Genomic DNA, 15047 nt, shown 5'->3' with positions numbered 1-15047 from the left:
AGTGCTGACTCGACGTCTTGGGCGGGTTACCAGAGGTGTGACAGGCCGGGCCTCTGCTGGAAAGCAGGGCAGAGCCTTGTGACGATGATGATCTTCGGTGCTCCTCCAAGGTGGCCGCTGTCCCAGCTTCTCTCTGCGCGACGCCGGCACGGATGGTGGAGCCCAAGCCGCCAGGGCACGGGAGGCCACGCGTGGCTTCTGCCCAGCACTGCCCTCCCCCGACCTCCCCAAGGTGCTACCATCTCCACGGAGGGGCTGGGACACCAGGGGGCCCAACAGCCCGCCCACTGCCCAGGGTAAGAGGACGTCAGTGCCCCATGGAATCACTAACCCTTGATTAGAGCGAGACGGTCGTGGGAGCATCTCATATGGGGCCTGTGATTTCGGGAGCCATCGGGCCTGCCCGAGCCCGGGGACAGGGGACAGAAGATCCTCTAGGTGTGCCCAGTGGCTCCAGAGGAAGACGGACAGCCCGTATACCTGCATTCGTTTTTATTTTTGTAACACAAAGAGAGTGGGATCGAAGGGGCAGGGCCAGCAAGGTCCCCTGCACCGCTCGTCCCCGGGTTTATTTTGAAAGGGCGGAATCTCAGGCCATGCTGAAGGGAACAGGCCGTTAGTCTCCCTGCAAGCGCTTAAAATAAAAACCTCCGTCTGTCCTCCACGGCGAGATCCAAAGCAGACCTGCCCGGGAAGCGCGGAGGACAGGACAGCGCGGGCTTCAGAGGTGCCTGAGACACAGACTCTTCCAGGCTCCAGCTGGCTGTGCGGACAGCAGCCGCACAAAACCCGAAACGCTGAACGACAACATTCCAGCTGCAGAACTGCTGGCTTTAAAAAAAAAGGGACTTCGCCTAAAGAGCAGGGTCACAAAACGCAGGGGCGGGCGTCCCCCCCAACACCTGCCTCTTCTCTTCTTTCTGAACAGACCTGCAAACTGGACCGCAGGCACTCGCCACCAGCGCGACGCGGCGGCTGGTCTCCGGCGGGGCTCACTGCTTGCCTGCCTGTCTGCCCGGCTTCTTCTCGGGCTGGCCTCTGCCTGTGCCTGGGATGCCGCCTCGGCCCCGGCCGCCAAACACACCTGCAGGACACGGAGACGCGCTGCTGTAGAGCTAGGTGGCCTCGGACTGCGTCCTGGCACCCTCGGACGCTGGGCCAGGTCCCCTCAGCCCCCTGGTCCAGGAAATGGGGACCATGATGGTGCTTCTAGCCTCCTCCCCCCAGGGTGGCGCGCCCAACGAGGGAGGCATGTCCTGTTGTCGTCCCGTGACAAAGGATTAATCCCAGCCCCCCAGGGGACAAGGGGAGGGGAGGAACAGAAGCCGGCACTGAACCACTTGGGGCTTGGGACAGGATTCAGAAAGGACAAAGCCAGCCAGAAGGGCTTCCAGGACTGGGGAGGCGGGACGGGTGTGGGACAGGTGGGGGCAGAGACCAGGGCAGCAGGCGAGGCTGGGGGCTGCTGTGGGCTAGACCGGGGGTTGGGGGTGGGGACAGGGCCTCCCATGCATGCCCCAGCACCACCCTCCACCCTTCATCCGCCTGCGGGAGAGAACAAAAAGCCTGTCTGTGTGTCCAGCCCCGGAGATGGCCCGAGGCCACCAGGACAAGAGGACCACGATCCCTAATGATGTTTTACATGGGGGTCTGTCACTCCCCACCCAGGGAGGTCCCGGCAGGACGAGAGCTGCGCAGGGACTCGCCTGACTGGGTTGTACGCAGGGCTACGCTCGCCAGCCAAAGGTAGTGGCACAGAGTGCAGGAGACACACCCCGTGTGCTGGGCACCCCCTCATGTCACCCCCACCACAGACCCCTCCCTGGGGAGAGGGAGGGCTGCATCTCCTGCGACCCCCAGCTCTGTATGCCACATCTAGGAGGCTGTCTCTGAGACCCTTTCTGCCAGGTGAACGTTTGAGGAAGTTACAGTTGGGGCTTCAAGTACCAGGAAAGCCAAGGCCAGCAGGAAAGAGGAGCCCGGCCCTGCGGCCTGGGGAGAGGGACTGACGCCCACGGGGGTTGGGATCGCTGTCTCCTCTGCACACCTTAACCCCATGAAGGTGGGGTCAGGGTTCTTGCCAGCCGGGGGCCACCAGACCTGCGGGGACAGAGGCCAACGCCAGCCCGGTGGCCTGACCTCGTTCTCTCCAGGACCAGCTCTGCCAAGGGGGCTGCAGCCGGGGGCCTCCTGCGAGGCTCTGGCTCCTGCTGAGGGCCAAGGGGCTCACTGCAGAGCAGCCAAGACGACCCCGTCCCCTGCTCTCCACACCGGGCAGCGCCGGACCCGCTCTCTCCACTGCAGTGGCGCCAAGTGCCAAGAGCCAGGCCCTCAGGCCAGCTCCGGAGAAAGATGAGGGCCTGGAACAGGCCTGGGGCCCCGGACACCCTGCTCACCCCCAGACCCCAAAAAGCTCCTTGCCTGAGGTACCTCCACTCAGGGCTGGCTCCTGTGGCCTTCCCAGCACCCTGGTCCCGCCAGGTGCACTACCCGAGGGCAAGCCAGGCTGCACCGAGCTCCCAGGCCAGCACTCGAGATGGCACACGGGCACTGCCCACAGATGGAAGGAACAAAGCCCGGGTCCTTCTGAGGACAGAGCTGGGGTGGGGGAGGTGAGGGGGGTGCGGGCTGCAGATGGCCCCGGGGGCGTAACAAATTGAATTTTATGCCAGATTTATCATTTCTGGTGGGGGGAGGGGGGACAAACGTCTATCAAAAAAGGCGTGACCCGGGCTTTGTACAAAGGAGTCACAGCAGGAAAAGGGTCCCCCACCAGGCCCTAGGCTGGGGCGTTGCCAGCAGCCTGGAGAGCTGGGCACTGCCAGACCCTCTCTGCAGGGAGGAAACCGAGGCTTGGGGAGGTGATTCCATGTGCCCAGCAGGCGACAAAGGAGGTGGGGGTTTCATTCCCAGGTCCCGGGGAGCCTACCTCGCCCGGCGCCCCCCATGCCTCGGCCCTTCTGCTGCTTCTGGTGCTGCAGGCCGCCGCGGCCGCGGCCCTTGGCCACCACCTCCTCCTTGACCATGTCGATGATCTCGTCAGGGATGCGCAGGTACTTGATGGTGCTGCCACGGATGTAGCACTCGGGCATCCGCCAGAACTTGTCCCCATCCTGCGCCAGAAGGGATGCGGGTGATCACTTAGCTGTCCAGCCCGGCCCCGGGAGTGGGGGGCTCAGCTCTGCGGGAGGGGTCTGGAGAGCTGGGTGCAGACGGCCGGGCAGCATCTGTTCCCACCCTGCCTGCGCCGTGTCGCCCCTGGAAGCTGCAAGGTCTCAGTCCTGGGACATGACGGGGAGGGGTCCACTCTAGGAAGTGCGGCTGAGGCAGGGCTGAGGAGCCCCGGTGTGCGCCACGATGGAGACGGGCACCTCTGCCCACAGGCCTGGCTCAAGAGTGGCTGACGGCGGCTCCCTCCAAAGCCCAGAGAAAGGTGGGGGCTTCCCTGTGCACCACAGGCCAGCACAACCCAGCTCCACCTCCCTTCTGGAACCTTCTCCATGTGCACTGACTCCTCCTGACAGGGCCTGATCTGGGCCCAGGGACACGGAGGGCACACCAAGGACCCGGTGTGGCAGGTGGAGAGGTGGGGGGGGTCTGGGGCCTGCCAGGGGCCCCTCCCAACGATGCTGGTTCTCGGGGAGCTAACTGAGGCTGGGGAGAGGAGGGGCTTGCAAAGTCGCAGACTCACTCCACAGTGCCCACTCTGAGGCTTCTAGGAACGCCTCCCTCAGGACACACCAAGCGTCCAGCAGGAACCCACGGCCTCTTCTAGCACACTAGAAGCCCAGCCCTGCCCCCTGCCCAGGCTCCGGGACAGTCCTCTCCTCCCCCAGCGCTCCTGGAAACCAGATCAAGGTACCCTCCCTGCTTAGGACCCGCCCAGCCCTGCTTGCCCGAGGATGAGGTCCAGATTCCTCAGCGTGGCTCCCCAGGGCCTGAGACCCAGCCCCGCCCTGGCTGCCCTCTCCTGGTGACGCTCCCTACAAATGGGACTTTCTATTTCTGGAACATATGCCAGGGGCCTGCCCCCAGAACTTTGCACGGCTGTCCCTCCTTTTCTTGTCGGGCTAACTCCAGCCCACAACAGGCCTCCCGTCTGACACTCCCCTCCGAGCCTGGGTCAGTCTGGTCCCATGGAGGCACGCAGTGGGAACAATGTCTCGGTGCCAACTCTCCTGGGGAACACACGTGAGCCCCTGACCAGCACAGGAACCCTTCGAGAGTTTGGGGCCAAGTCCAGGGGGTTACAAAGTATGGCCAGGCAGAAACGGGAGGGTCCGTGGAAGCTCAGGCCTGGGCTGGCAGCTCAGTGCTCAGCTCTCCCCTCGCCAGGGCCAGGGCGGGCCCAGCCGCTTCCGCGTGGGGGACACAGGGCGCAGGCCCGCACTAATTGCAGGGAGGCTCCTGCGGCCTCTGCAGGAGAGAGGGGCTGCCACTGCCCGGATGAGGACATGCGTTAACACCAGCCTCTCCTCCCAACTGGTGACAGAGGCGTCGCCACCCAGCCACAGGGGTGGACCGGCCAGAGGAAGCCATGTACATGTCTGCTGTAAGCTGGCAGTGGAGGCTGGACTACACCTGGGGACTCTCTGGCTCTGAATTAAGGAACAGTCTTGTCACATCTGGGACCTAGAGGTGGTGACAAAGCCCCACGTGCTCATGCCCTGTGACAAACCGGCAATTCCAAGTCCCAGAAGTGGACACAGACCTGCCGGCCACAAGCGGAATGACAGGTGCACAGTCATACACGGTAGCACCACGTGTTACGTGACGGGCCCCACTGGCACCCCCATCAGACGCCCTCCACGGGGCGCGGCACAGACAAGCAGGAGGCAGGTTCTGTCGTGCCCCCTGCAGAACGACCAAGCCATGCGGCCCCCACACCTGCCTGAGGCTGTCGCCCACAAGGACACGAGACAGATTGCATCAAGGCGCAGGTTGGCAGGAGGGAGCCGCTGCCTTCACCCCATCCCTGTTCCCACCCTCATCGCCCTGTGGGTCATCTCAAGGGCAAGAAAGGCCTGTGACCCCAGGGGAACTGAGAGCCCAGGGGAGCCGTCCTGTCTCTGGCCTGCCCAGCAATGTCTCAGGCTCTGGCCGGCGGCTCCCGGTCCACAGGGCCTCAGCGCCGCCCCTGCCCCGGGCCTAGACACCCCATGGCTGCACCACCATGGCCCGCCCCAGCCCGCTGAGTCCGGCAGGAGGATGAGGCCACTCCCAGAGGTGGCCACTCCGACCTGCGCATCAGGATTTGTAGCCACGTGGAGCCCCCGGCCCAAGTCCTTCCTGGTCAGGGGTGGCACACACAGCGGCAGAGGCCGGGGGACAGCCTACCACAGGAGCAAAGTCCAGGGCGCCCTGTGGGATTCGGAGACCTGGCCCACCCTGCCCAGCCCTGCTGGTCCCTGGCAGGTGACCGGTGCCAAGCAGCATCCTGCAATGACTCCCCCACAAGGCCCAGGAAGGCGTCTTCACCCCACTCTGGAGCAAGGACGTTGAGCCACAGCAAAGCCCTCCGCGAGGGTGCACCCCAGCAACGCTGCCCCCATGCCAGCACCCACCCCTGGAGTCCCCATCTGTGCCAGACACAGCACCCTAAAACCACCCTCCCACTGCCTGCCCCCACCCCAACAGCAGGTACAGGCCACACACCCTGGACGTGCAGATCACCTCTCGCAGGTTGATGTTCATCCAGTTGTCGCAGCTCACCAGGTGCCCGTTGTACGTCTCCCCATTTTTGAGCTCCACTAACTGGGAAAAAATAAAACAGAGGTCAGCTGTAGCCTCAGGGCCCTGCCCCTGAGAGACTGGCCAGCACTACCCGGGCCTCCGCCCGTGGCGCCAAGGCCCTGGAAACGGCCCCTCCGTACACTTCGTGTTGCTAGGGTTTCTACGACGACACCATTCTTTGTGTGATTAAAAACACACACGAATGTTTAAAGGAGTGAGCGAGATCGGGGTACTGGTGGCCACTGATGGAGGGCGGCTCGGGGCCAGGTGGCACGTCTGGTCTGGTCTCGGCAGGTGCCCCGTCACTGCCAGATGTGTGGGCCTTGGTGGTCTGGAAGCGCCGTTTCTCGCGGCGATAGTTACTTGCCTACTGTGATGTGTTCTGAGGAAAAAGATGAGTAGCGCCTCATCCTGCAGACATGCTGCTGTCAGGAGAAGGTTAAGATTTTATGCATTTATTTATTTGTTAGAGACGAGGTCTCTGTACGTTCCCCAGGCTACACGGCAGTGGCATGATTATAGCTCACTGCTGTGACCTCAAACTCGTGGGCTCAGGCGATCCTCCCACCTCAGCCTCCTAAAGTGCTGGGATTATGGGCACAAACCACTGCATGTGGCCAAGGTTGAGATTTTAAAAAGAACCAGCTTAGGCATCTGCCTAAGAGAAACGAAGATGTACATGGCGCAAAAACACGCGCACAACTGTTGGCAGCGGTACTGTTTGCAATAGCCAAAAAGCTGAAACAGCCCAAATGCCCGTCAGCGGATGAGTGGATAAACACGACGTGGCATCAACCCGCACACGGAGAATCAGCTAGCCACACTGAAGCACCGACACATGCCTTAGTGTGGCCGAGCCTCAAAGCCTGCTAAGTGAAGGAGGCACACACAAAAGGTCACGTAGTCTACGTTCGCGCTCACAGGGAGTGCCCGGAGCGGGTAAATCCAGAGACAGGAAGCAGATTTGTGGCTGTTGGAGCTGGGGGAGGGGAATAGGGAGTGGCTGCTGATGGGGTCTCCTTTTGGGGTGACGGAAGTGTTCTGGAACTAGACAGAGGTGGTGGCTGTGCGACACTGCGACTGCACTGAATGCCGCTGGACTGTGCACTTTGGAATGGCTCAGTTGTACGCACATAGTAACTTCACCCAGAGAGAGAGGGGTTAAAAAGAAAGAAACAGAATGCACCGATGAACGTGGACAGATAGCACACGGTATCGTTAAGGATAAAAGTGGTGGCCGGGCGCGGTGGCGCGTGCCCGTAGTCCCAGCTACTCGGGAGGCTGAGGCAGGAGGATCGCTTGAGCCCAGAAGTTTGAGGTTGCTGTGAGCTAGGCTGACGCCATGGCACTCACTCTAGCCCAGGCAACAGAGCGAGACTCTGTCTCAAAAGAAGAAAGGAAAAAAAAAGGATAAAAGTTCATCCAGTGGTAAAGCGGCTGCGAACAACGCATATCGAGCGCTGCCACTCCGGTTAAGAAAAATTACATTCTCGCCTGCACGCGAGATGAAAGCCTGGGCGTGCGCACACCATGGAATTAGGCTGCTGTGAAGCTAAACGAAGAGGTTTGCGCTTTCCACCTTGTCTAGGGTTTGTGATTTTTAATAAGCATGTATTACTTTTGCAAGCAGCAGAAATGACCCAGGCCCGGACGTGTTGGGAGCTGTGTGTTTGGTGGACAGGCAGGAAGCAGGCAGGAAGCCCTCCGCCCAGGTTGTCCCTGTCCCTGTGCTGAGGCCTGCCCCTCTCTGAAACGTGCCATCCCAGACTGCTGCATACTCACCATGGGATGATTCTGAGCGGTCTTCAGCAGTGACAAGGGAAGCTGAAAGGCAAAGAGAGCCATGTGACTTGTCTGACCAGCGCCGGGGAGCTCTGGCCCCTGGGTGGGGCTGGGGTTGTCGCATGGTCTTGGGGTACAGGAGCATGTGCTGATCACCAAAAATGCCATCTTCTTACTGTGGCCGACCCGAGAACACACACTTGTCTCCTGGACTAGGAAAGTAAGCCTCGTATGCCCTCTCTCCTCTCAGAGAGGGCCACCGCCTGGTCTTAAAGCTGACCATTCTGGCCAATTGTTTTGTTGTTGTTGCGATAAGGTCTCGCTCTGTCGCATGAGCTAGAGTGCAGTGGCATGATCACAGCTCACAGCAACCTCCAACTCCTGGGCTCAAGCGATCCTCCTGCCTCAGCCTCCCGAGTAGCTGGGACTACAGGCAACGCCACCACACCTGGCTCATTTTTTCTACTTTTAGTAGAGACGGGGTCTTGCTTTTGCTCAGGCTGGTCTCAAATTGCTGACCTCAAGCGATCCTCCTGCCTGGGCCTCCCAGAGTGCTAGGATTACAGGCATTGAGCTGGGTTTTCAAAGACAGGAGGTCACCAGGTGAAGGCAAAGTAATATTCTAGAAAAAGTCTGGTTTTCAATAACGATGGCAGATAAAGGATGGGATCTTTAAAAACTCACCCAGGCAAGGTGAGCTTTCAAGATATTTCTTTTCTGAAGGCTGGGTACGGTGGCTCACGCCTGTAATCCTAGTACTCTGGAAGGCAGAGGTGGGAGGATCCCTTGAGCCCAGGAGCTTGAGGTGGCTGTGAGCTGGGCTGACTCCATGGTACTCTAGCCCAGGCAACACAGCAAGACTCTGTCCCCCCGCCCTCCCCGGAAAAATATATATATATGTTTCTTTTCCTATGCTTACTGTATTTTTTTTTATAACAAACATGTAATGTTTTTTCTGACCACTATACTAACAAGAATAATATGTAATCTTTCCATAATGGGGGGAAAAAATCAGCTCTTTAATTTTAAAAATACAAAGTATGACTCATATGCTGGGGTCTGCCTCTGGGTTTCCAGAAAGAAGAGTGACTCGGGTAGCAGTGCCTGGGTCCAGGGTCCAGTATCACCCATTCTAGGATTACCATGAGGAAGGTTCCAACATCAGGGGGCCCTAAGGATGAGAAGCCACCTCACCCGGGAGGCTCTGCCCCACCTTGTCCTGGCGACTTTGGAATTCCAGTTGGCCCTGACCCCCAAAGCCTTTGCAGGGGAGTCCTGGTCCCCGCCACCACCCCGATCCATGAACGGCTGCTTTCCAGGGGGTGTGAACTTGAAGGCCTCTCCCTAAGGAGGCTGGAAGTGGCCCTGGACCACCAGGGGGGTGTCTCCCCCATGGAAGGAAGGGACTGGGGAGGGATCCTATATCCCACAGGCTCTTTCTGAGAAGAGCTGCCCCAGGGAGGTCAGCGCCAGCAGGAAGCCAGGCCCAAGTCCACTTCCTGCACTGGCTTCCTACAAAGGCCAGATAAGGAGGAAGGACGGGCCGCGTGGCGTGGCGAAGGGGCGGCTGCTCCCGCGGCAGCAGGAGTGTGGTGGGCAGGCGGGGCCCCACCTGCAGGCCCCTGCTTTCCCGTTTGGAATGCATCTGTGTGAGGGCCCGAGTGCAGTGAGCCTCAGACGGCGTGAGTGGCCCATGCCTGGGTCACCCTTTACTGCGGAGGAGCCGTGGGTTTTCCTTCCCATGTCCGCAGTGGGAATCTGGACACAGGGGTAGGAGCCACCTGGGCCTGCTTCCCAAATGGCCAGAGAAGGGGCAGGGGTCAGGTTAGCCCTTGCAGGCAAGGATGATGATGGACTCAGAGTCTAAATCTGCTCGTTCTGCAAGAGGACCTGCCCAGGGACACACAGCAAGCCCCTAGCAAAGCCACCCAGAGACTGTCACCTACTGTCAGCAGGTAACCTGTAGATACACCTTCCACGCTGGCAATGGCCCTTCTTGGGCCACCACCTCATCCCAGCCACCAGCAGCACAACCCAGGAAGACGTAGAGCCTCCCCAAACGCCACTGGCAGTTTCCCACCCACAAAACAGCAGAGAGAACTCTCGAGACAGACAGGACTAGCTCAGCCCTGCTCACTGCCCTCCCCAGGTCGGCCACAGAGCCAGGCCCGAGAGATTCCAGCCACACCCGTTCCTGCCACCTGACCTTTGCCCTTGCTATTGCCTGTGCCTGAGGTGCCCTTCCCCAGACCTTCCCATCACTGGTGGCTGCTAAAACGTCACCTCCCTTGGCCAGGCCCTCTTAATGGCCACCCTCTGCTGCATGGCTGCGTGTTTCCATTATAGGATGCGGCCAGTCTCTAATTGCTTTGTTTATTTATCACCTGTCTCCCCGGCTAGACTGGAAAACTCAAAGTGGGTGTGGACTTTGTCCAGCGCCAAGCATGGGGCCAGGCACACGAGAGGGACTCGGTAAATATTTGCTGAATAAATACACAAGGGAAACCCATGCCTCACCCAGAGAGGTGCGCAGGGCAGGCGGAACACCGGCCCCACCCACAGGTAAGGAAAGGAGTGGCTCAGATGGGAAGAAGTGGCTTTGGGACAGGAAGCAGCTGGACTGCCAGGCTGAGGCCCTCCAGGGCCGCAATGGCCTGGACCAGTGACCACGTAGTGTTCTCTCCTGCATCCTTACCCCGAACTGTGCTGGAAACTGAGGCCAGAGGAAGGAGTGGTTCCTCGAAAACTTAAAGATGCATGAAAGCACCAAGTGAGCCAGGAGGAGCATCAGCTGCCCAGTCCACAGGGAGACGGGCTCTCTCGACCTGGGAAAGTCGCAAGAGATTCAGGAAAGAGAACTCCTTTCTCTTGGCTTTCTTACAACATCTGGGATCTAGTCCTCAGGTCTAGACAGACTGAGGACTAATGTGAATGGCTCCTAATTCAGGAAGCCTTCCTGGACACTCCACCCCCATTGCTAACCTAAGCCACTCCTCTGGCCCTGCCCAGACCCCAAGAACTAGAAGCGTGTGACTCGTCATACTTTGTCCACTCCTCCAGGAAACTCCTGGAGGAGCCAGGACTTAAGGACTCTGGATGTTCAGAAGACGAGAACGGGCTGAATAAATGAGCCAGGCACTGTTCCCACACACTAGGAATATATTGGGGATGACAAGGACCCTGCCTCCACAAAGCCTGACACAGATGTGGACCCTTCCAGTCCTACCCATCCTCACGTGCAGAATCTGCTCTCTTGGAATGCAGCAGAGAGGGACAGGCTCTTCTCTGAACTTCTGCACCAACCAGCAGGATTTAGCAGAAACCCTCAGCAATCCTCAACTATGAGAAACGTGCGGCCACACTTTGGAGGTCCTCCTGGTTCCAGCATCCTCCCTGTTTCATAGAGTGAGTCTAGAAATCACTTCTCCACCAAGGGCCTTGTTTCCTTTCCCTAAAAACAGAAGGACTGGGTGTTGACAGGCCAGGAGACTCCCAGCTGAATTTGTGTCCCTATCTGTACACTGGGGACACTGGCACCCTCCGGCCCAGATCCAGAACTTCTGTAACAATGAAATGCATGGCCCTGGAGAGGCCCAGGCCTCAATTTTTCCTTCTGTGTACTCGGAGGATGCACTTTGTCCACCCCTGGCTCTAAATGATCCCTTCCCCCGGAATGACACGCTATGTGGTCCAGGAAGAAACAACTACCCTCTCTGGGCCTGCTTTTCAGCCAGAAAACGAGACGCATAGGAGCGTTGCACTGCTAACATTCTAAGCACCTCGCAAGTCCTGAAATTCCCAAAACTGGCTTAGTTTCAGAACTCAGACCAGCCCCCTACTTCCCGGCTCTCCAGCTTCCCAGTCCATGAGGTTAGACCAGCCCACGTGAGCTCGAAGCCCTTTCCATGGCTAAAACCTCGCTCTGCTGCATTTGGCGGGCCCCCTCCCTCTCTGGCCTCAGTTTCCCCACTTGCTTATAATGGGAAGACTAAAGAAGGTAGGCGATTGTATTATGGATGCACGTGCGTCCCTAAACCCCAGATACAGACGTGGCAAGCGCCCCGGGAAAGCCACCTGCCCTCTTTGGCCTCAGTTTCCCCGCCTCAGGCCGGGGGGCGGGACTCAAGGCTCGGAATGCACGTTTACCTCGAGCCATCTCAGCCCCCAGCGCCGGCCCTCAGGGCCCCCAACAGCCGCGGCCCCTGCCTCCCGGTGAGACCCCACCGTTGCCCTGCCCTCACCATGGTGTCGGCGGGGAGCGGGCTCGCCGGCCACTTCCGCAGCCGCTGCAGCTCACGCTCCCGCCTGTCGCCGCCGTGCCGCGCGCCACTAGGCTGAAAAGGAGTGACAAATACGCGGACCAATCAGCGCAGGACTTGAGGAACAGACAACCAATCCTCGCGGAATAGGGCGGGGCGCGCCGTGTTCCCGCCGGAGGAACAAGGAAAAGAGCCGTAAAGTGCCGCGGCTTGTAATGCAAAAGAAGGTGGGGCCACACGCGCTCCGGGGCATGATGCATTGTGGGTAAGGACGCATGCGCAGATGATACCGTCGCTGGTCTCCTGGGCTCCACCCTGTGGGCAAAGCCAGTTAATTCCTTGGATTTGCAATCGAGAGAGAAACCGAGGTACTGTGACTATTGGGACGTGCCTATTGTCGTCCTTTGGGCTCCTAGGCTTCTGATTCTCATTAGCGTAGTTGGTAATTTTCCAGAGCACATATTTTGGTTGAAATACTCACCGCGCCCCTCTGAGCCTCAATCTGCCCCCTGTAAAACGGATCATAATAGCAGTGTCTGCCCTAAAAGGTTGCTTTGAAGTTGAAATGAGTTAAACTGTGTAAAAGCACTTAAACCAGCGTCTGGCACATAGCAAGAACTTAAGACATGGGCATGCAACAGATCTGTATTGTGCACCTACTGTGTGCCTCCTTCTTTTCACAGAAATGAACACAAAACTCCAGCCCTCCTGGGGCTCAGAAGTCCGTCAGAGGGACAGACAGTAAACAAAATAAATAGACAAATGTATTTGTTTCCTAAGGCTTCTGTAACAAATTCCCACAAGCTGGGTGCTTTAACACAACAGAACTTGACTTTCTCGCAGTTCAGGAGACCAGAATCCTGAAATCAAGGTGTCAGCAGGATTTCCTCCCTCTGGAGGCTGTGAGGGACAATATGTTCCATGCCTCTCTTCTGGCTTCTGGTGGCTGCTGGCAGTCCTTGGCTTGTAGAGGCATCACCCCAATTCTGCCTCTGTCTTCACATGGCCCTTCTCTTGTGTGTCTCTGTGTCTTAAATCTTCCTTCCTTTTTCTTATAAGGACACTTCTTTCTTTTAGTAGGCCTACCTTAAATCCAGGATAATGTCATCTCGAAATCCTTAATTCCATCTGCAAAGACCCTATTTTGATTAAGGTCATAGTCACAGGCACCAGGAAGTTAGGACTTGGACATATCTTTTTAGGGGATGCTACTCAACCCACTACATCAAGTGTCAGCTGTGATGTCTTTAAACATAGACATTTGTTTGAATAGTTCACTTCTCCAACGTGACCAAGCCTGTATTTTCACACGCTTCCGAGCATGACTACAGCCTAAATTCCTAGGAGAGGCTCAGCTGGGTGCCAATCGAGGGTTCTGTCCTCTGGCATGCATGACTTCCAGGCCTATAAATAGAGGTCCTTGTCCAGTGACTGCCCCTCTTGCAGCCTCCTGAGTCTCAGCACTGGACTGAGAGCCTTTTCATGCCAAGTCCAGGGTGGGGAACTTCCAGCTGAAAGAACTCTATGCCTCTTGGAGCTGAATTCGGAAATCCTTGACACTCAATTTCAAAACCTAATTAAAGAATCTCCCATACCAGGCCTCAGAGACCACAGGCCCAGCTGCCTCCCACCAGAGGGTTTGGGGCACTAAGACCTTCCCTCCAGGACCTGGTGAGGGGAGAGGGATTTGGGTGCCCAGTTCTGCTATGAAAGAGCTGAGAGGCTCAGGCATGTTCCTCATCTCAGACCAGCCAGGGTTACTGTGCAGACTGATCAAATGCAAACCTGTATAAAGTGCAGAGCGCCCAGTAGCCCTGGACCAACAGTTGCCCTCCCTGAGGTTTGCAGAATAAAAGCAACACCCAGAAGGAAACAAAGGAGCAAAAAGGAATCCAGCCATACCTGAAGCCAGTTTGCCCTGGCCTGAGGGAATGTGGATCCAGGTGGCATGGGAGATGAAGTCCCCGCTACCCCCTTTCCATGAGGAGGCATTGCCCACGGAGCAGGGAAACTCTCCAAAGAGAAGGGCTGTGTGAATTCCAGGCACCAAAGGTGATGCCAACGCTCACGATGAGCCTCGCTGAATTCAAGCCCCGCTGGGTGGCCCAGATATGCCAGGGAGGTCTGAGATGTGTGTAGGACGCTAGTGGGATGCCAACAGCAATGTGCCAACTGGGTTAGAGGGATGCGGGTGCCCGGCCAAGCCTTGTTTGGCCAAGGGCAGAGGCTGCTTGAAATAAACAAAAGAAAGTCGGTACAAGAGGTGTCCCAGCGTCAACATGGCAACGAAAGTAGGAGGAAAGTCGCACGCTGGGGCACCCGGTCCTGACTTTTCCAGACTTTTCTATGTGTAAATTCTTTTTTCTTTTGCTCATTTGGCAAACTCCTATTTGTTATTGAAACCTCTGCTTGGGTGACCCCACGTGGCAGACTGTGCTCACTGCAGGTTTTTGTTTGCCCTTTCAACAATGAGAGTGGCCAATCAGAGTTCTCCGTGCCCCTGGCCATAGTGATTGGTTAAAGGGCCTGCCAGGGCCAATCAGATTCTCCCCAGGGAAGGCTGCTGAGGGCTGAGAGGGAAAAGAGATCTTTCCTGGGGGGTTAAAGTGAGTTAGTGAAAGTCTAGCGCAATTGAGATCTGTCTTCTGGAAGAAGCTTTCTGCAGAAAGAATCCACCATAAACAAGACGCTGGAGCTACTCGGCGGAAAAGGAGGCATGGTTTGAGCCCCTGGATCCCGCTATACCTGAAGTCATAGCTGTGACTGTCCACTCAGATAAGCCCAGGAAGTTGTTCTTTATTGATTAATCCACCTGGAATTTGGAATCTGTCCCCAGCAATTGGAAGAACCTGCACTAATGTATACCTGCTCTGTGAACGCTTTCCTAACTGCCCCCCTCAAAAGCTAATCGTGGCTGGACGTGGTGGCTCACGCCTGCAATCCTAGCACTTTGGGAAGCCAAGGCGGGACGATCGCTTGAGGCCAGGAGTTCAAAACCAGCCTGAGCAAGAGTGAGACCCTGTCTCTACAAAAAATAGAAAATGTGACCTTCTTTGGACAAAGGGTCTCTTCAGATATAATTAAGTGACAGATCTCTAGTCTCTAGATGAGAGCATCTGGGATTAAGGCTGGGTCCCAAACCCAATGACTGGTGTCCTAGGAGAAACACAGAGGGACATTTGAGACACAGAGAAGACAGAGGCAGAGATTGGAGTGACGCAGCCACAAGCGAAGGAATGCCAGGAGCCACCGGCAGCTGAAAGAAACAAGGCA

General features: G+C 57.6%; 1 protein-coding gene across 1 annotated transcript; it reads right to left on the bottom strand.

The window, feature by feature from the left end:
- Positions 1–485: 485 nt before the first annotated feature.
- Positions 486–11878, bottom strand: LSM4 (LSM4 homolog, U6 small nuclear RNA associated (S. cerevisiae)). Its single transcript, XM_012654081.1, has 5 exons — positions 11757–11878; positions 7516–7557; positions 5656–5754; positions 2930–3113; positions 486–1084 (listed from the first exon to the last, which is right to left on the bottom strand). Exons 1-5 carry the CDS (start codon positions 11757–11759, stop codon positions 993–995), a joined length of 420 nt encoding a protein of 139 aa, XP_012509535.1. The 5' UTR covers positions 11760–11878; the 3' UTR covers positions 486–992.
- Between the last annotated feature and the right edge of the window lie 3169 nt (positions 11879–15047).

Source organism: Propithecus coquereli, unplaced genomic scaffold (genome assembly GCF_000956105.1).
Source record: "Propithecus coquereli isolate 6110/MARCELLA unplaced genomic scaffold, Pcoq_1.0 Scaffold438, whole genome shotgun sequence".
NCBI lineage: Eukaryota > Metazoa > Chordata > Mammalia > Primates > Indriidae > Propithecus > Propithecus coquereli.
This window is presented reverse-complemented; position numbering and strand designations above follow the sequence as displayed.